Below are 20,331 nucleotides of genomic sequence, written 5' to 3' on the forward strand. Positions count from 1 at the left end.
GTCAGTAAAAAATCAAGCAGGGCCAGCAAGATGGCTCAGTGGGCAAAGGTGGTTGTCACCAGTTCTGATGACCTGAGTTACATCCCCAGGACCTGCGCTGTAGAAGCAGGGAAATAATTCCAGCAAGCTGTGGCACCTCTGACCTCCTACACATATCACGGCACACGCATCTATACATAAATAAAGACTTAATAACTCTAATAAGCCTCTGGGAGAGGAAGAGGCTCTCCCTGAGCCTGTCGCTCTATCTGGGGTCTAATCTGTGGGTTTCCTTTTCTAGGCTGTGTGACTTAGGGCTATTTGACTTCTCTGGCCTCAACGTCTCCTGGGAGGAATGGGAAGAATGAGGAAGGACAGGTTTACTTCTCTGGGATGCTGTATCTGTCTTCTTAAAAGCTGAAGTATGTGACCCAGAGCTAGGAGAGGAGCAGAGGAGACAGCTGGGCTGTGCCAGAGACACTGCTGGGCTCATCACAAAGGTCTCATGTGGGGGACACTTGTTACCTGACAGTAAGCGTGTGTCTGTGTGATGGACAGCTGAGAAGGGACAGGGCAAGGGCCTCTACTCTGTATCCTATGGAAGAGCTGAATGGGGGGTGTTATCTAAAGTATTGGCTCTGAGGCCATGTACCCCCAGAATGAGCAAGGACAGGTTCACTTCTGCAGCTCTCCTAGCCAGGCCCTGGTGTGGCAGGTGAGGTTTTATATCTTGTTTTCTTGCATAAAACTGGGTCTCTGCACTCAGGTGAGTTGGGAGGATGTGGGTCGGATGGCAGACTGGCCACTGTGGAGTCTTTCTCATTGTTGCTGCTGTCTGGGCCTTGTGGAGCCTTCAGGGACCAAAACCTGTGTTCACAGGCCAAGCTTCCGGAAGGCTGACTGTCTCTGAGGCTGATGGCCTGGGGCCATGCCTGCTCCCAAAACCCACCGTTTAAAACCAGGAGGGTGGCATGACACTACTAAGCCCCATGTCCCATGGGATTGTTGGTTTCTGGGTGCCAGGTTGCTGTGAGACCCCCTGACACTCATTGCCCTGACAATCAAGCCAGCTGACTTGAGCTCCTCTTGGGGCTTGCAGGCCAGGAGCAGGTCACTGTTACAGAGGTGACCAGAGAGATGAGGACCCTGGAGCCTTGTAATGAATCACCACAAACCCAGTGACCTCTGAGAAGCCAGAGACTTTCTGACAGTCCAGTGGCCAGAAGTCAGGTCAAAGTGTCACAGGCCCTGTCCCCTCTGGAGGCTGCAGAAGGCGCTTCAGCCTCTCCAGTGTCTGGGGCCGCTGCTCTCAATGGCTGGGTGCTCAGTCACTCCTGCTGCTGGTCCTGGCCTCATGTGGCTTCTCTCTTATGTCACTCTATTCTCTCCTGTTTTTGGTACTCGAGGGGTGTGTGTATGTGTGGAATGTGGTGTGTATATGTGTATTATGTGTGTGGTGTGTGTATGTCTGTGTATGGTATGTGTGTATGTATGTGGGTGGGTGTGTCTATGTGTGTGTGGTATGTGTATGTATGTGTGTATGTGTGTGTGATGTTTGTGGTGTGTATATGGTGCATATGTGTGTATGTCTGTGTGTGGTGTGTGTATCTTTGTGTGTGTGTCTCTGTGTGTATGTGTATATATGTGTATGTGGGGGGTATGTGTGTGTGTGTGTCTCTGTGTGTATGTGTATATATGTGTATGTGGGGGGTATGTGTGCATGTGTGCGTGTGTGTGTGTGCACGCGTGCGTGCACATGTGCGTGCATGTGCATGTATATATGTGTTGTGTGCATGTTTGGTAGAGTCTCAATATGTAGCTGTGGAGGATCTAGAACTTTCTATGGTTCAGACCAGGCTGGCCCCAATTGCAGGGTGCAGGGCCCTTCCTGCCTCTGCCTCTTGAGCACTATCTCCGGGCTTTAGCCTTCCAATTGATAGAACTACAGGCGTCCCCACCTGGCCTGGCCCTTCCATGGGCCACCAGCACTCAGTCAGGATCCCACACTTCACTGTACCTGCTCAGCCTCTTCTTCAGAACAGGGTTGCAGGCCCAGGTACCAGACCACATCTTTGAGAGGCCACTGCTCAACTCCACAGGGTAGCACAGGGCTTGGATCCCAGAATCCTTATAAGATCCCCAAGATAGGTCACCTGTTCAGGGCACAAGGAGTAGAAACCTCACACAAAGAAGGAAGCCAATCCAGGCACAGATGTCAGGGCCAGCTGTGAGCATAGGACTTTCTCTTAAAATCTGGGGCTTCCTTATCTCAGGGGTTTGTTTGTCACCTAAAGACCAGAGCCAGAGGGAGAAGTGGGTGTGGCTGTTCCCTTTGTGCCCTTGGGCAGTTGACCTCACAGCACAGGGCCTTAGCATCAAGTGTACAGAGTTACAAGAAGACAGGTCTGTTTGGTGAGTGGGTAGGCAAGTCCCCCAAATGCTAACAAAGCCACTGAGAGGCAGGAGGACAGAGCCAAGCACACCGAGACGCCGCTGGTTAGGTGCTGGAAACACCCAAACCCCGCTCCTCTCCTGGCCCTGCAGGCCCCACTCATTTCTGGCACGAGGCTTCCTTGCATGCACCTCCTCAAGAAGCCAAGCTGGCTGCCTGGCCTAGGGGAACATGCATGCGCGCTGGCATGCACGCATGATTGGCCCCAATTTCCAGATGAGGAGACAGTACTCAGGGCTTAGGAATAAGCCTCCCGGGCCTCAAACCCCAGTTTTGGCATCTGCTGGCTCTGAGTCCTTAGAGAACGTGGTTAGCATCCCCGTGTCTCACTTGGAGAACGGAATTGTGAAGGTGACTGAGACGCTCCAAAGGATTCCCTGGGTTGTCTATGAGGAGTGCTTAGAGCATCGCCTGGCCCACACTGAGCACCCAGGAAGTATCTGCTGCCCCACTGCCCTGCCAGAGGGGACAGGCAGGCATCTGGAGGATCCAGCATATCCCAGGAGCCATGCAGCCTTGGCCCTGCAGGCTCCACTCTTCTCTGGAGTCTATGGCATGAGGCTTCCTTGTGTGCACCTCCTCAGGGAAGGCAAGCTGCCTCCTGGCCTAGGGGACCGCACATGATAGGCGACGGGTACAGCTGACAGAAAACCGCCTGCCTTAGCATGTGTACAAGGCTATTTTTACTGTGTTCAGCTGGCTGGCACTGGCTGGGCTATGTCTGAGCCCTGGCAAGGATGGCCCCTCTTTGTTGAGGGGCAGCCAGTATGACGGGCAGCATCTTCAGAGATGGTTTCATGCATCTCTGCAGGGCAGCCTGAACCCCTACCTTCTTTCCTATGGACCGATGGGTGTTGTTAGCCCTTCTCCTCTCTAACCTTGGGTGGCTTTCACTGTGGTCTGTCTCTCTGGAGGAGAGAGGAAAGATGCCCTGTGGTGTCCCAGCCTCCCAAAAGGCCCAGAGGGAGGATGGTTTCTGGGTGGTCCGGCCTCCGAATTGTTGCTGCTGAGAGAGAGAGAGAGAGAGAGAGAGAGAGAGAGAGAGAGAGAGAGAGAGAGAGAGAGAGAGAGAGAGAGGAGATAGGTTCATCATGCTCTGGGGGAAGAGAGAGGTAATGACCACCTTTCTCTAGGGTAAAACATAGGAAGTCAACAGCCTAATCCAGACATCCACACCAGTACTAGTGTGTCCGCATGGTCTGTGATGAGAGCGCTGGGCGCATGTCCCAATCTGAAGGAGGCCACAGACATGTCTGGTGAAGGGCTGGTTCCCCACCGGGATATGAATGGCTGTAGTGATGGGGTCTACTCACCACAGCAAAGCCAAGGGGCCAGTGGGGAAGAGAAACTGCAGCCAGCTACCCTGTTCAGCCACATTAGGCGAACAACTCAACCATTCAGAGAGAGCCAGCACTGAGCTGGCTGCTGGGGCGTGGGGGTGAGGGTGGGAAGGGGGGGCTTTGTGTTCTCAGATGTTTTGGCACCAGGTTTTTTTTTGGGGGGGGGGACTGTGGGGTAACCACTCTTCCCCCAGTAGAATGGAGAGTGTTCTACCCTTCAGATGTCCCTATCACCAGGAAATGTCACTAAACTACTCTGAGCCTCCAGACTCAGACTGAGCTATCAGTAACATCACACAGCTAGCTAGGCTGCTTCCCCAGGGTGTGGCTCCGGGCAATTAGGGCTTGGCCCGCTAAGGCTTCAATAATTGGATGCAGGCACTGGAATTCTTATTAGGAGAAAGGTTCTTTTATGGGAGATGCAATGATAGCGGGATGATAAGTGTAACTGGCCCACCATCATGGGGTCCTCTCCCTGCCTGTTCTTCCCAAGCCAGGCCCTGCCTCAACATGGGTCCCCAATAGTCCCCGAGTGGCTGGCACAGAAGCAGGTAGTTTGGAATCCAGTCTGGACAGCTTTCTCCACAGGTGGCTTCAAGGCTCTTTTCAAGATGACTTCCCATACTTTAGCAGGGGAAGGAAGGAGGGGTGCCCAGCCTATTGGGGGAGCATCCTCCCTCTGTACCCTGCCTGTGATTGGCCCATAATTACAGGTTTATTGCCTGTATAGCTATTGTGTAATGACATGTTTGCAAATTAATTTTTATGGCTCCTGCCATTAGCATATACAGTGGAGGAAGGTTTCGTATTAATTACTACTGTTGTTCCCGTAATCCCGGGGAATTAAAAACCAATAAAAGAGTGACAACACAAACTGATAGTTTAGGGTCTTTTAAAAATAGTTTTTATTCTTTTCCCCGAAGTACAACCAGAGCTTGTGAAGGGTCTGGGCAGGGGTTGGGGTGGTATGTGTGTGAGCCGCGCCTGATTCCTCTTGTATCTAGCCCACCGTGAAGAGTGCGGGCAGGTGATGGAGGCTATGACCCTAGACCCCCCCCCTCCAAGTCCGGCCTGTGGCCTGTGTGTCCCCGCCTCGCAGGCAGCCCCGGAAACAAAGGGCGGCAGCCTAGGGCCTGGCTCGACCTTTGGGGTCATGCGTAGCAGAGCGGCTAGAGGCCAGCAGCGGCGCCTTCCTGCAACTTGGGGCCCAGGCGCCCTCCCCGGGGCCCTGCGCATCTGGTCTGCTGCAAAGGGGGGCGCAGCAAGGATCAGAAGGCTGGGCCCTCACCTCCCTCAAAGTGTCCTCTAGAGCGCTCCCCTGGGGGCCTGTATTCTGAGAGTTACCTGAATTCGTCGCGTTTATTCGGATCTCAAGGCCACTGGTTGTGGGCCCCTGATGGGTGAGGTTAGAGACCAGGGCAGCAACCCTAGCCAGGTGCGACCGTGGCGCCTGCTGTGCGTACCTGCAGACTAGGACCTGAGGATTTGGGGTTAAAAGGTGACCATTAGTGTCACGGAGTCACAACCCCAGGTAGTCGGGCCACGGGGGAGTGGGGAGAGCTTCCATAAAAGGGCTTGAAAAACAAATGGTCGCATCTTGATACTTGCTTTGCCGCGTGCGTTTAGTAGTAGGGGCTGCTGTGTGGGTAAATGGATGCTGTCTCTTTAAAATCGCTGGGCTGGACAATGAGCGCACAGGATGTGGTTTGGCGGCAGGGTTTTTTCCCCTTCGATTTGGGGAATTATCACTTGGGGCCTTCTTGAGCTGGTGTGAACGCGCGGCGGCTGGGGAGGGGAGATACAGGCGCCACACTAACACTCAGTGCAGTCGGTCGTTTGCTTAAACCAAATTAGCCGGGCTCTCGTTACTATGGTGCAGCCGGGGCTTGCAGAGTCCCAGTAATAGCATTTATTAGGTCTGTTTGCCTGGAAGCATGCCTTCCCGGATCTGATAATGCCCGGGTGCAGGAGAGTGTGGGAGATGGTATCAAGCATTTGATTACACTTGCAACAGGGATTTTTTTTTTTTAAGGGGTAGGGCGTGGGGGGGGGGGAGTTGGGGGAGAGGAAAGGAAAGAGAGAGGCCAACCGCCGGCTCTAGCTCTCCCGGGCGCGGTCTCCGCAGCCCGCTGCGGGCTGCACAAAGGGCGGCCCCGGCCTCCCCGGGGCACGGTCGCGGGGGGAGGTCGTGCTCCGGGCTCCCGCAGCTGTCAGACGTGGGTGGGGAGGAGCGAGGGCGGGCCGGCGGCCAGAGCGCGGAGTTGGGCAGCCAGAGGGGGGCCCGGTGGCGCCCGCAGCCGCCCACTGTTTGCAAACGGCCGGCTCCCGGGCAGAAGGGAGCTCCGTGCAGTCGGAAGCGGGAGCATCCGCCTGGAGCCCTGGGCAGCGGGTCTGATCCGTAAGGCTCTGAGGCCGCGCACGGGCAGGTCGCAAGTGGGACTCTCGTCACCGCGGCGCGCAGCCGGGAGCTCCGGGAGGACGCGGCGCAGACGGAAGGAGCCGCCCGCCGCTGCGCCCCTTCCCTTTCGCTTTCATTAGGGGAGACAAATCTGCTGTCAGGCAGCCAGCTTTCCAATTTACCGATAATGATTCTTGCATGAAAATTGATCGAGGGGCTCTCCACCGCCGCGCGCTCTCGCCTCCCGCTCTCCTGCTCCTGCCGGCTGCGCCCCCGCGAGTTCCTCCTCCTCCTCTCCCTCCTCCCCACCCCCTCCGTCTGAGTCAGTGGTGGGACGCCGGGCGGGGAGATAACCAAAAAGGGGGGGTGCTAGTGGTGAAGGGGGAGGGGAGCCTGCCCTCACCAGCGTCCCTAGCCCAAGACTTGTTTGTCGCCGCCGCCTCTCCCATTGACTAGGCGAAATCTGCCCCCTCGGTACTTCTTGGCTGTTTGGGTATTAATTTTCTCCACCCCCCAGCACCCCTGCCGAGCGCCCCCTCCTCCTCCCCGCACCCCGCCCCTCCTCACCCAGTAGCTAAGGGGAAACGAAAACAAAGCCGATTTCTCCTTGGCAACCAGATGCCCCCTCCCGCCGCCCCCCTTCCTTTTCCCTTCTGGTTCTGAACGTGAAACCCTGTTGGAAACAGGTCTCTTGACCCTCGCCCTTGACATTCAAATGGCTGAATGGAGGCGAGATTGCTGTTCGCACGTCTTAGGGGGTGCTTTTTTTCTCTCCCTTTTCCTCTCTTTCTCTCCTGTCTCTTTTTCTTTCCAATGAGTAATCCCTAAAGACCTTAACCCCCCAATTTCATCACCCTCACCGCCCCCCTTTATTTTTCCTCTCTCCTCTTCTGCTCTCCCGCCCTCTTCCCTCCGCCAGCTCCCCCTCCTTTTTTTTTTTTTTTTTTTCAATTTGCATCTCAAGTCCAAAAGGCAGAAAATACACACGCGGCGAAGACGCCGGGCCGCCGTGGAGGCTCCGGCCCTTCCTTGGTCAATTACCTCACTGTGGATCTGCTCCGGCCGAGGTGGCCGAACCTGCCCGGGCGCTGGACGGAAAGGCAGCCTTTGATCGTCTTGGAGAAGGAAAAGGAAAAAGCACAAACTGGTTTCTACCCACGGCGCTCCGGGGATCGCTCTTCTGCCTTTATTTTATTGTTTTGGACATTTTTGAGCGCCGTGGCTTGGACGCTGGTTTTGTTTCATTGCTGGGCTTGATTTTTTTTTTTCCTCATTTCCTTCTTCGTCCCTCTCTGGCCACTATGGAATTCTAACCTGAGCCATGTTCGGACTGAAGCCGCCTCTCTATTACTTACCAGGTAAGCGAGTCGTGCGCCAGGTCCTCGGGTCCCAAGACCGGGGCGCGTAGGGGCGCACAGGGGCGCGCTGCTCGGTTGCCGGCTCAGTGCGCGCTGCCGCGTGGGGCGCCCGGCCCGGTGCGCGTCTCGCTCCTTTTGTCTGCGCGGAGCCGGTAGCTCTGCGCCCCGGGCGCGATCGCGCGGGTGTGAAGTTACTTTCCCGCGGGCGGCGACCCGGGGGCCCCAACCCCGCCGCCCCCCCTCCCGATTCCCTGGAAGGTTTTGTTGTGAGAGGCCGGGAGGGGCCACGGCCGCAGTGCGCGCGGCTTCCTGTTTCCTGCGCCTGGGTGCGCGCTGACAGCGGCTGCCCTGCAACTTTCAGTTTCGGGGGCCACCGCGGGAGAACTGGGGAGCCCCTCCACCCTTAAGATGGTTGCGCGAGGGAAGCTAGAGAGCTCGGAGCGAGCAGGCGGGCGTGGGAACCCGGCCCTCCCGGTGGCTTCCCCCTTGGGTACCCCCCGGGTCCGACTGCACGTGACCGCAGGTCGGGAGGGCTGGGTTGCGTGTGGCCGCTTCTTCTAAGAATGTGCTGGGTTTTTATCTTCTTTCCCCAAGCCCTGGCACACAGTTTCTATTGAAGTTGAGGCATCTGTGGGGTGCAGAAGTGTTAGGGTGCTGAAGGAGCAGAGGGGTGGCCTTCGTGCATGACATGGTCTGCTGTTTTCTGCAGATGATTTGGGACTAGTTTTGCTAGGACACGTGCACGTGGCTGGCTGTTGGCTTAACATTGCCTTTTTCTTTCCTTGTGTGTCCTGTGGATCCTGCGGCTCTTGCCAGGTCCTCCACCGCCCTGGAGTCCAGAGGAGGAGATGTGGGCCAAGAACCAGTCTGGGCAGGACTCAGCTCCAGGGAGCTGGCCTTAGTCGTCCTGACCTAGGGCACAGGCTGTAACAGAGTTAATGTAGCAGCGATGAAAGGTCACAAGGAAGAGCGGGCAGTGAAGGCAATTTCCCCTGCAGGACGGTTGTAGGTGACTCTGGGCATTCCTTTGTGGACGTTTCTATGTCCAGCCCTACCCTGCGAAAAGCCTGTTCTGTTCCTGGGGTGTCCAGCCCTTGTCGTTGTTTATCTTAAGACAGGGTCTCACGATTTTAGCTCCAGCTGGCCTGGAACTGCTTCAGCCTCACCTCCACCAAAGTGCGCAGATGAAAGGTGCGTGCCACAGGGCCTGGCCCCAGGCTGTTTTCATTGGAAGATTCTCTCTCTCAGCCACTCACGTGTGGCCCTCTCTCCCAGGGCCTGAAATAGCAATTGTCAAACCTCTAGCTGGGCTCTCCCCTTTCTCCGTTCCGTTCACTTGGGTACTTCCTTCCAGAGGACTAACTAAAATTAGAGCCAGGAATCTCCAGCTACCAGCAAGGTTACCTCTGCAGGAGGGCAGGTGTCCTCTGCAGCTCAGGAGTCTCTCGTGGGCAGCTGTTTGTGGTAGCCCCCTTCACAGTCCGGGCTGCACACTGATTCTGCTGGTGCATCCCGTTAGCTTTGCCGAGGAGAGCCAAGATAGCACTTTCTTTTTGGATTTCCAGCGTCTCTCTGGGGCCTTGGAGCTAATTGGTGCTGTGAGAGGAATCTCCCGTAAGCACTGGGCGGCTCACGAGCACAGGTGTTTGAAATCTGCACCCCACTCCACCTGCCATCCGAGGGCCCTCTGGTATATTAGCTTGTCAGGTGACCGATTCTTTATTTACACAGGGAGCCTCAGAACGAGAAGGAGGAAGTGTCAGACTGGGAAGTTCAAAGCAATTAAAAGAATCAGCCTTGGCTAGGATTAGGCCCTAGGCAGGCGGGTGTCAGCAAGGTGAATCCTGCTTGTCCTGATCCTTCAGGGAGGGGAGGGCTTGGCTCTCCTCCCCAAGGAGGGAGGCCTCAGATAAATTAGCCACTGGACGAAGGGTTTTCTCCTTCTGAAGTTTGTTTTTTTGAAGGTCCCTGCCAGGGTTTTCCACCCTGTGAGCTTGAGGGTAGGATTGGAGCTCAGACGCACCTTGATCTGTAGGTGGTTTGGGGACTCTCCCATACACCCCATGGGGTGGGTATTGATATCTCAGCCTGCTGGCCAATCTGCCTCAGAGGCTTAGCCATTGCTGTTCTGGAAGTGTCAAGGGCTGGGATCTGCTGTCAGCCACTTCAAGAGGGGATTTCCAGGCCAGAGAACAGTGCATGTCTAGTTGTCTGTGGTCAGTAGCTTTAGTTGAAAGTCAGAGTCTTGGCCCTTAGAGGGACCTGGACTCTGAGTTCTAGGTTCTGTCCAAAGCCTCTGAGGCCTGGATTCTGTCCTCAAGATCTGGTCCCATCAAGGTGACTGTAGCCAGCCATCAGGAGACAGGGTCCAGAACCTACCCACCAGTGACTGAGGGGTGGCCACGGTCAGGTTGGTCCTAGATTCTGTCTTCTCTCGCCACACTGGACAATGGGTCTGAAGTCCAACCCTGCGTGTTCCCAGCCTCAACCTTGGCTGGTAAGGAAAGTCCTCAGAAGTCCTCAGTTTTCCCCTCTGTGACTTGGATCCACTGAATTCTCTTCCTAAAAATCAGAGTCTCATAGTATTACGGTTCTGTTGGCATGAGGTGCACCTGTGCTCTCATGGAGTCCCAGAAGGTTCTCTGACTGCATAACTTGAGCAGTGATTGATCGTGGAGCCCAGGCCAACTGACCAGGCCTAAGAGATCTTGCTCAGCTAATTATCCATGTTTGGTTGGAGGGGCCTGTGAAGGAGAAGATTTTGGGGGATGAAGTGTGGTTTGTTTTGTTTTTGAGAATCTCATGTAGCCTGGGCTAGCCTATGTGACCCAGGCTGACCTCAAGCTCCCTGTGCTCCTTCCTCCACCCCATCCCCTAGGTGTTACAGTACAGAGTTAATCTCCACACAGGGGTAGCTATCAAGCTTGTTAAGGTTTTAATCAGGTATTGTTACAAGGATGAAATGTTTTGCAGAAATTCACAGAACTTAGTGGTGCAGCCAGGACTTGAACTCGGTGCTTTAGGCCAGTCTGGCTGACTTTATTGTAAGAAGTGACTCACTGACTAGAGGGTCAGTCAGCTTCCCGTGCAAACAGAGGAAGATGCAGGCCATAGGCACAGGATCTGGGGCCTGTGCCCTCCATCTTCCTGCGGTGACAGATGGTAGTCTTTCTCTGGGGTCCCCTGTTTAGCTTTCTTCTGTGTGCTCGGCTTACTGGATACCCCTGTCCCTGAACTCCACAGGACTTTGTGATCCGTGCAGGCGGAGACTGAGTGTCTCCTTTTTGCTTGGCTTGCTGCCAGACCAATAACGACAGTCGTAAAAATAAAAAGGATAATAAAATAAGGAGAAGGCTGTGGCCACTTCACATAAGGCTTGTTCCATGCCAGACTTGCTAATTCGCCGGATGACGCTGGGAGGTCAGGCTAAGCCTGTCCCACTTGACAACCAAGGAAACTGAGGCACAAGGGAGGCCGAGGTCACTGGAGCAGCAAAAGGAGCAGCAAGAGGCTCAGCTGGGCCCTGACCTCTGACCCTGGGCAGTCTGGCTCCAGAGTCTCTCCTTAATAAATATTTGTTGACCAGTCAGGGAGGGATGGCGGCTGGTATTGGCGGTGGCGCCCTCCTGGGGCCCCTTATCTTGTTCCTGACTGTTGGCTGACCCTACCCTGGCCCTAAGCTGAACTCTTGGTGACCCCACCTCCCCCTGGATTCCCTGTCCATAGCCAGGAAGGATGCTCTGAGACCTGCCTTGAAGGAATTGGGACCTGAGAGCACCATGGCTACTGGCGGCATTTAGACTTATCTCTGTTGGGACATCTTCTGTGCCCAGAGCTGCCCCCTGAGGTCGTAGTGAGTCATTCAGAGATAGATCACCAGGCTGACCTGAGGCCTTTCTGAGCAGCTTACCCTATCCTAGCTTACTCTATGCATAGAGTCAGGGTAGTAGAGGGGTGATGGTCCCCAAAGATTGTTCTCCAGAGTACTAAAGTCTGTGTACAAGGCAAGATGTGGACTGTGCCCAGCATGGTGTGTGTGTGTGTGTGTGTGTGTGTGTGTGTGTGTGTGTGTGTGTGTGTGTGTGTATGTATATATGTATGTATGGGGGGGTGTGCCTCCCTTGCCAGTTACACCCACACCTGGGACCTGTATGGTCCTAAGGGAACACTGGAGACCTGCTCTTGGGTCAGGCTGAGCCTGGGAAGGAGGTTGGGCCATTTTCACAGTGACAAACTCCTTACAGCCCAGACACAGCGGGTGGGGGGTGGGGGGCTACATTGGGCTCATGGCTAGCACTTTCAGGGCAGTCACTAATCAATCTCGGACACCCCTAAGAACTTGAGAGACCACCACATCTGGATCTGTCAAGCCTGGGAAAGCCAGGGACCCCTTTGTCTCTCACCAGGGCCTGGTCTGGCTCTCTCCTCTGCTCAGTGAGATAGTCAGATAGTCGTTAGGATTCCCTCTGGCTTCAGTGCCTCTGAAATGCCATGGGTAGGAATCGATCTGCCCCTTGCTATGAGTCCCCTTCTGGACTCTTCCTGCTGTGGGAACAAATGGTCTGGAGGACACTTGGTTCTTCCTGAAGGAGGAGGGGGACAGAGGCTGTACTTCCTCCCTAGAGGAAGGTGGCCAGTGGGAGGACCTGGCCAGACAGACTGTCCCTGGCAGAGCCAGCCAGGGGCCAGAGGGTCTCTGCCCCGTAGCATTTACTCCAGCTCCTGTGTTCCCTGTCTGCCTTTGACATGGGTGAAGTGCCAGGGTCCAGTGAGCTCTCTTTCTGTGTCCACCTCCGAGGACACTTGCCAGGAAGTCTCTCAGGCCTGCGCCTTCCAGTTTCCTGGGGACTGACTCTGGGGGAGGTCTGAGCTGCCACAGTCTACTCTTTAGGGAGGATCCTGCAGGGTGTTCTTCTTTGCCACACTGGGGCTTGAACCCAGAGCCTTCAGCTTGCCAGGCAAGTGCTCTACCAAGTCACATCCCAACCCCAGCCCTCCTTTTATTCTTTAGCTTTGAGACAAAGGCTTGCTAAGTAGCAGAGGGTGGACTTGAACTTACTCTGCACCACAGGGTGGCCTGAGCTTTGCAATTACAGTCAGTTGCTCCAGGTCTGCCTTGAAATACACTTTGCTGAGTCCCTTGTAGCTGTGTGTGTGTGTGTGTGTGTGTGTGTGTGTGTGTGTGTCTAGAGATGGTTCACAGGGCCTCAAACATGCCAGACAAACATGACACTCCAGATCCTGAAGTGACTGACCTTTCTTTAGAGAAATGGAGAGTAGAACCAAGCTCTTTTCGGGGTGATCCCCAGAGGAAGGGCTTAGTGCATGGGGACTTTTCCCTTATTGGTGGTCTGTGCACTGAGGTGGACTCACCAGGGGCCGTAGCCGGGAAGAGGAGAGTCCAGTGTGAGGGAATAATTTAGATACCTTGTTCTTCTTTTTTAAGAGCCCCATATAGATTTAAGGTCCTTTTGTTAATTTAGGAACATAAAACCATGATGTACAGCTTGGTTTGCTCGTAAAATTACAAAGTGTGGCATATTTAGATCCCCAAAGGCTTGGGGTAAAAGGGAAGGAATGGGTGAGAATTTTTTTAATATGTCTTTGGGGAGATTCATTTTTCCGGCTTTCCCCCCAGCAGCACCAGGCCCTGTACAGCTCCACGGGGGCCCCATTGCTGCCTCCTGAGTCGGGTGGAACTCAGCTGGAAATGGGGGTGTTTGGCAGGCAGCCAGGCCCAGATCCTGCCCTCCAGCCCCCAGGCCTGCCAGTCACTGGACTCCCTTGCCTTGTCAGATCATGCTTGCTCTGCCTTCCTCCCGTCCCCACCCGCAGTGAGGCCGGAAGTGCCCTCTGACCAGGCTGGCCCACTGCCCAGCCAGCCTTTGGCTACTGACTTAATGGCCTGTACGGTCAGGAAGTCACCAGACTCTTGGTTGTGGAGGAGGTCAAACTGCCAAGCCTTCCTTGTCTGTGGGGACCAGTGCTGCCTGGCTCTCTTTCCTGACAGGCAGTGCAGGCTGGGTACATGGGCTCCTGGCCCAGGTCAGCCTCTGCTGGGCCACAGTGAGTGGTACAGTGTTGCTTTTCACCAGGAGCAAGTGTGCCTGCCTAGTTCCACCCTCTGTTAGGTGGAACATGGATTGAATGTCAGGGCAACAAGCTGATTCTGAGCTCCCTGTCTGGGGCTTTCCTGTTCTGTAGAAAAGGTGAAAGTTAAGTTTGAGTTGGGAAACAGAGGCCGTGTCCAGGAGGAGACCCCAACCCTTCTCCTTGGTGGTATTTTTGTAGCAAGGCTCTTGTTTCAAAACCAGCAGGGCTCTTGCAGAAGTCAAGGGTCCCAATGGGGGCGGGGTTGAGGGTTGGGGGGGAGGAAGTGGAACTTTTTGTAGCAGCCAGATATGCAGAGTGTGTCTGATCATGTGGTCTAGGAGCAGCTGGGGGACTGGACCTTGTCCTTATGGCCCAGGCTGGGCTCTACAGAAGGAGGCAGGGCAGGTGCTGGGCCGGACTCTTCAGGCTCTGACATCTGTGGGAGTGGTAATGGGCTTTGAGGCTGTTAGGGTGTTGTTGGAACGACTCTTGGGAGTATCTTAAATGTCATTATACGTCTGATGTCAGCGGAGCTGGGTTCTGTGAGCCGAGGGGACCCAGAGTTTTTTGTTTTGTTTTTCTTAGTGGTTGTGGGCATGTGCATGCTACTGCATACATGCGTCAGAGGACAACTCGTTGGTGACAATTTTCTCCTTCCACCATGTGGGTCCTGGGAATGAATTCAGGTTGTCAGGCTTGGCAGCAAGCACCTTGACCTGCTGAGACAGTTTGCCAGCCCAACCCAGAGTTTTTGTTTGTTTGTTTGTTTGTTTTGTTGTTGTTAAGTTTTTATTTACCCATATTTGTTTTTGGTTTCTCGAGACAGGGTTTCTCTGTGGCCCTGGCTGTCCTAGAACCCCCTCTGTAGACCAGGCTGGCCTCAAACTCAGAGATCTGCCTGCCTCTGCCTCCTGAGTGCTGAGATTAAAGGTGTGGGTCATCACTGCCCGGCTGATGTGACATTTTTGGAGCTGTCAACTCAGTGTGTCAAGCCCAGGTACATGGAGGTACATACAGTGGAGAAGTCCCAAAGGATTGCTTTGGCCAGAGGCACCTGTAGTTTTGAGAGATACAGGGGGGTATAGACAGCCAGGATTCGGCACAGGGTGGCTAGAGTCCCCCTTCCCCCACCGTCCCTCCCCAAAAAAAGAGATGTTGGGCTCATGGGATCTGAAGGCCCTGAGGAACCAGGGATGGTAGTATGGCTGTTGGGGAGTGGGGGTGGGGGAATAGATGGAGCGGGACGGGTGAGGAGCAGCACATGCGTACTGGGGCCATCACGCCTGTAGATCCTCTGGCTACTGGGTGACCCATGTAGAGGAGCCCATCATGGCTCTGGGTGGCTCCTCTGTGGAGCGGAGCCATGGCAGTTGGAGACTGTCCGTGGGGCTATGAGGTCCACTCATGGCTGTCTTGTCTGGTGGCTTTGTTTCTGCACCTCTGGGAACCGGAGGATGGCGGTGTGGCAGTAGGGGTTGGAGGGTGTCTGAGGCAGTAGGGGTTGGAGGGTGTCTGAGGCGTCTGCAACTTGTTTGAAGTCTGTCGCTGTAGCACCGCCTAAGCACAGAGCCTGGTGGAGTCAGGGGCCGAGTACCTGCTACCTTCTCGGTTGTGTTACTCTGGGCAGGTTACTTAACTTCTCTGTTCCCTTGTGCGTTTCTCAGGTGTGCACGAGGCCAGCTGTGCAGCCACGTACGGTTGTCTGTCATGAGCACTGGTTGAGTGTGCACGCGGGAACCGAGGATGGAATGCTCTGGAACTGAGGTCTGAATTACTCTGCCAGTATGAGTTTCTCAGCTGTGGCTTCAGGCTGGTGTCAGAGCAGAAGCCTGTCCCAGGTTGGTGCCTGAAGGAGGCCGTTACTTATGGGCTCCTGCAGGATGCCAAGGAGCCTGGGCTCTCAAAATGGTCACTGGTGACAAGTCCTAGATATGAAAATAGTTCACCCTGGAGACTCCCACACTGACCTGTGTCCCACACCTCAAGTCTCCTGGGATAGAAAGTTTTTCTGGCTGAATCCTCTCCATGGAGAAAGTTGTGCTATGGGGTACTAGAGTCTTCTAAATGCTTTTGCCTTTTGCCCCCGGAAGGTTCCAGCTTCACCCAGCAGCATTGGAGCCTCAGGCAGACAGCACCTCATCTCCAACCAGGCCTCCTTTGAACTGGCCCCCAACGCTGCCCACCCCCTTGTCACTCTGGCTTGTAATTCATTTAGGATTAGCTCCCAGGCCTCTCAGAGGCCTAACTTCTGTTGTCTTGGAAACCGTGTCAACCGTTTGCTGGTTTCTGTGATTATCTGACAAGAGAAGGGGGGCAGCAGGGACATGAAAGAGGGTAAGGGCGAGACAGTGTGGGTCTTAATGGAGCTCTGTGGAGGCCTGGGAGGCACGGAGGGGATGGGGTGCCCTCAGACCTACAGCTGCGTGGCAGGGGCTCCCAGTGGGGGCTCTCACCACTTCCTGCTACTCTGGGAGCATGAGAGAATCACACACACACACACACACACACACACACACACACACACCCCTCACCTTTATTTCCTTTTTCTCAGATCCTCTGAGGCCCAGAGACAAGGTGTTACTCCCTTCCCCCACCTCTATGCTGGGAAAGTTCCCTTGTGGGCTTCTCTGGACACAGCCACATTGGGAGGCTGGGGGAGGCGGGTATCACCACCTGGGAGGAAGCTGAGCTGTTCAGGCTGTAAACCCACCCAGGATGCTGGGAACAGGATGCCAGATGGGGGTCAGGATGGCAGCCAGTGTACCATTGTGGGCTAGCCTCAGCCCCCATGCCTGACACTGCAGCCACAACTAAAAGATGAGAGGGGGACTTGTCTGCTGCAGGGTGTCTGAAGGGCCCCTCCCTCGTCGGGCTTGGCAGTTGGCTTTGGCTACAGGCAACAGTCTCATTGGGCCCAGATGAAGCACCCTCTTCCATAGGGTGTCAGTGCGGTCTGGACTTCCTCATAGCCTCTGATGTAATGGCAGGGGCTGTGGTGGCTTATACAGGGAAGAGGCCCCATGACCCCCACCTCCCAGGGCCTGGCCACAGATAGCAGGGCCTCTTCCACACCATACTCTGTCCTGTCCGTTAGCAGAGAGGGAGGAGCCCCCACCAGGCCGGGCTCAGCTGGAAGGAATCCATCCCTTGCTAGGGTGGGGACCACGCTGAAGAGAAGATAGGATGGAGATGTGGAAGCTGCCTGTTGGGAGAACAGTCAGCCTGTCACAAGCTCTTCCGGAATCCTGCTTTTCCAGGTAGGAGACCTGACCTCTGGGACTGGACTACATCCTGTCCCCTAGAGCCTGCCTTTGGGGTTTCCAGATAGTCTAGGCTGTGGGCCCAGAGCAGTCTTGGATCTCAGTGTGGAGTCTGGAAGGCCCTGTCTTGAGGGTTCACAGTGGGCCTGTATAGATCCCGGGTTTCAAGCTCACTAGCCCCGTGAAGGTGAGGGTCTGATCACTGGAAGAGCAGCCCCTTCCTTGGAATGAGGGGATGACTAGATGCCTTTCGGGGGGAGCCACTAATGAGTCACATCTGATTTTTTATGAACCTCCCTGGTAAATTATTAATTTGGGCCAGAAATGAAAGTGTGGAATCGGATAAGTTCATGAATATTCATGGCTGAATCGAGCACGGGTTGATCAGTGGCTGGAGCGGCCAGCCAGGCTCCTGACCCAGATACAGGGCAAAGCTCTGGGAACTTCCCCTCCCCCTGCTCAGGCCGTAGGTGGGGCTGGTGACTCACAACTCACACAGTAGTGGCCCACGCTGTAATGACAGGAGCAGAAGTCCGAGGCCCCTGCCACTAATCAGAGCCTCGTCTCCCCGTTTCCAGTTGAGGTCCCCCATAGAGGATGGCCTTTGGGTCTGGGAAGCTAACATGAGGACCACTGGGCCTCGCTGCTGTGACCTAAGAGTATCTCCTAGGTCTGTAATAGCCAGTTGGCATCTCAGGCTGCTCCAACAGGACCTTTTCCTCTTGCCTTGCCTGGCAACTCTACCCAAAGGCCAGGCCTAGGGAGGGCTGCCTGGCTCTGAGCTGCCAGCTGGTTACACCTCTTTGCAGATTGTTTCCCTCACCAGGCTTCAAGGCTCAGCCCTTCTAGATGCTTCTCCTCCGGCCCCAGGTCTGTGAAAGTGGGACTCTTGGGGACCCCCCATAAATTCAGAAACCAGATCTGTTTTGTCAAAATTTTTAACATTTACTTTGTGTTGTGGGGTGGGGGATTTCCAGCCACCAGGCACCTGTGGAGGTCGAAGGACAACTTTGCAGGAGTCTGTTCTTACCTTTCACAGTATGGGTCTCGGGGGTCTCTGGGTCTATGTGTTGAAACTTAGTCCATCAGACTTGGTAGCCTGCGCCTTTATCTGCTGAACCATCTGCTTTCCTGGGCCAAGAGCTTGGTTTTTTGTTTTTGTGTTTATTAGACAGGGTATTGCTATGCAACCCAGGCTGCCCTCAAATTTTCTATCCTCCTGTCTCAGCCTCCTGACTGCTGAGCTCACAGGTCTGCACTTCCCATCACCCGATGGCCTAGGATCTGGATGTGCAGACTCCCTGTTGGGAAGGCTCCTGCAAGTCTCTTGCTAAACTTCAAACCTCTGCTGCATCCTACTCAGGATGTGGAGAGCTGATTTGTTCATTTAAAGCACTTGATGAAGCCCGTGTGGTGGCCCAGTGTGGTGGCCCACGGCTGTGATCTCAGCACGTGGGACACTGAGGTAGAAATCGTTTCTGTGATGGCTGTCTGAGCAGGGGAATACTAACAGCTTCACGGGCTGCCTGCTTCTGCCAGTCCTACCTGTGGTGGCCTGGGCACCTCAGGGCCACCCTAGACTATGTAGGTTTCTGTTCCTCTCAAGGCAGGCTTTGCCCCTCCCTAGGCCTGGACAGGCTCCCTGTGGGTGGAACCAAGGAGTTTCCCCCTAAACCTCAGGTGGGGTGGGGACCTGCAGTAGCTAGTGAGGTGTTTGGTGGCGCACTGTGAGCCTGTGGCCTGGGGTGCACAGGCTGAGCTGGCCTCTGTCCTAGAAAACCTGTCTAGAGAGGCAGCTCCCAGGCCAGCTGGGGTTAAAGGTCAGCTCTGGGGTCTCTTCAGGGCCAGGAGCTCTGAAAGTCTTGGTCAATGGTCACTATGACTGTCAAGGACCATGGCTTTGGGAATATCCTCTGGGCCTAAAGTGTGGGGAAAACTACCTCCAGGACCTTGCGTTTGACCTGCCCTTGGCCTGGCCAGTGACTGTGGCCAGCATCCACTTGCCTTGCAGGGTCACGAGCGGCAGAAGGGATTTTATTGGAAGCATAAAAACCAGCATGTCCACTCTTTGACCTTTTATCCAGAGTCAGAAGCCTTTGACTCAAGGCTTTGTCACCATGGGGTGCTAGGGTGCAGAGGGGGCAGCCAGCCAGCGGGTTGGACCGGTGCGGTGAGCCGAGTGGGCAGGGTGCTAAGCAAACAGCCACCAGGCAGCTGTGTCCCTGCCTGGCTGGAAAGACACATTTGTGCTTGGCAGCAGCCAGACAGTCCCTGACACCTGGCCGTGCCAGGCCCAGGCAGTGGGAAGGAGTGAAAGTCAAGTCATAGGTCTTGGCTCCTAGGCTGCAAGTTCCCTGGGCTGGATCCTGGGATGTTCCGGACTCCAGCCTAGAGCAAACTGGAAGGCCTTCCTGTAGGAGGTGGTGCCCTATGCAGATAATGAGTGTGGACCATTGTAGAAAGGGGCCATGGGGACAGGGAGTAGTTTGCCTCTCAGATGTCACAGCTGGCCTGGATGCTTAGAAGGACTCTGTGTCTTGCTAAAGAAGGCTCAGGGAGCCTGAAGGACCTCAGTCTGTGCCCTAGTAAGGACTTATGCTTGAGCCCCACGTGTAAACACCCTTCCCATAATAATGCCCTAGGAGCAGAGCTAGAACTTCGTTGTTCCCCCAGATCCAGTACCTGGCTTCATGTCAGAGGCTTTGGAAGCTAGTCACATGCCACACTGCCCCTTGTTTCTGGGTTGCATGGTGACTCCCAGGCTGGCCAGCATAGTTAGAGATCCGGGCCCCAGTCACTAGGAAGTACAGTGCTGGGCTCTGCCCTGGGGTAGGTGCAGACACTGGCAGCTAAGATTCCTAGAGCCATTGGGACCTGAGGCCTGGTGTGTGTGTGTGTGTGTGTGTGTGTGTATGTGTGTGTGTGTGTGTGTAACAGGAACCTAACAGTAGACACCAGAGGGATGAGCAGAGCCTGGCTGGGGAGAGTCGGTGGGTCCTGCCTGCTGGGGAGGGTCATGTCAATGGAACATGTTTAGAGCCTGGGGACATTCTGGGGGTGCCCGTCCACAAAATGGGGAAGTAAGGTTGGAGTGTGGGCAGGAACCCCCAAGGGAGATAGTTTCTTTAAGGAAGGGATAGGCCCACTGTTGTAAGTGGGTTGGCTTTGCCTCTTCCAAGTGGCCTCTCCCCCTCCTCTCCAGAGTCCGTTTGAGGCAGCCCAACTGGAAAGAGACTCCCAGCTGGGCTTGCCCAGTGCAGTAGCTTCTCAGAAATGCAGTAGGTGCTAATAAGGTCCCATAAGGGGACCCCAGGGTTGGTAGAGCATTCTGGGGGGGGGGGGGAGACACAGGATGAAGACCTAAGGCATCCCAGGAGAGGAGTTTGGGATAGCGAGCGGCCTAGAAGTGGGGAGGTGGTGATGTTACCTGTGTGGGCTGGGTGTTTATACT

At 55.1% G+C, this 20,331-nt stretch overlaps 1 protein-coding gene and 1 long non-coding RNA gene across 7 annotated transcripts in view; one reads left to right on the forward strand and one right to left on the reverse strand.

Annotated features, from left to right (window-relative positions):
- The window catches only part of Gse1 (Gse1 coiled-coil protein), a 361,982-nt gene that overhangs the window by 263,506 nt on the left and 78,145 nt on the right, over positions 1-20,331 (forward strand). For 2 of the 6 annotated variants that reach the window (XM_034522890.2, XM_034522893.2), the window contains exon 1: positions 7,280-7,527. The exons of 3 other annotated variants lie outside the window; for them this stretch is intronic. In XM_034522890.2, coding sequence (XP_034378781.1) covers positions 7,491-7,527 — 37 coding nt within the window. In that variant the 5' untranslated portion in view covers positions 7,280-7,490. Of the gene's footprint in view, positions 1-7,279; positions 7,528-16,856; positions 16,878-20,331 lie in introns of those variants that run through there. One more of the 6 variants, XM_076915974.1, reaches the window with a different exon arrangement.
- On the reverse strand, positions 4,653-9,365 carry LOC143434996 (uncharacterized). Its single transcript, XR_013104941.1, has 3 exons — positions 7,525-9,365; positions 7,211-7,284; positions 4,653-5,556 (listed from the first exon to the last, which is right to left on the reverse strand). It is a non-coding gene; the product is annotated as an uncharacterized LOC143434996 (long non-coding RNA).

This window comes from Arvicanthis niloticus, chromosome 18 (assembly GCF_011762505.2).
Source record: "Arvicanthis niloticus isolate mArvNil1 chromosome 18, mArvNil1.pat.X, whole genome shotgun sequence".
Classification (NCBI taxonomy): domain Eukaryota; kingdom Metazoa; phylum Chordata; class Mammalia; order Rodentia; family Muridae; genus Arvicanthis; species Arvicanthis niloticus.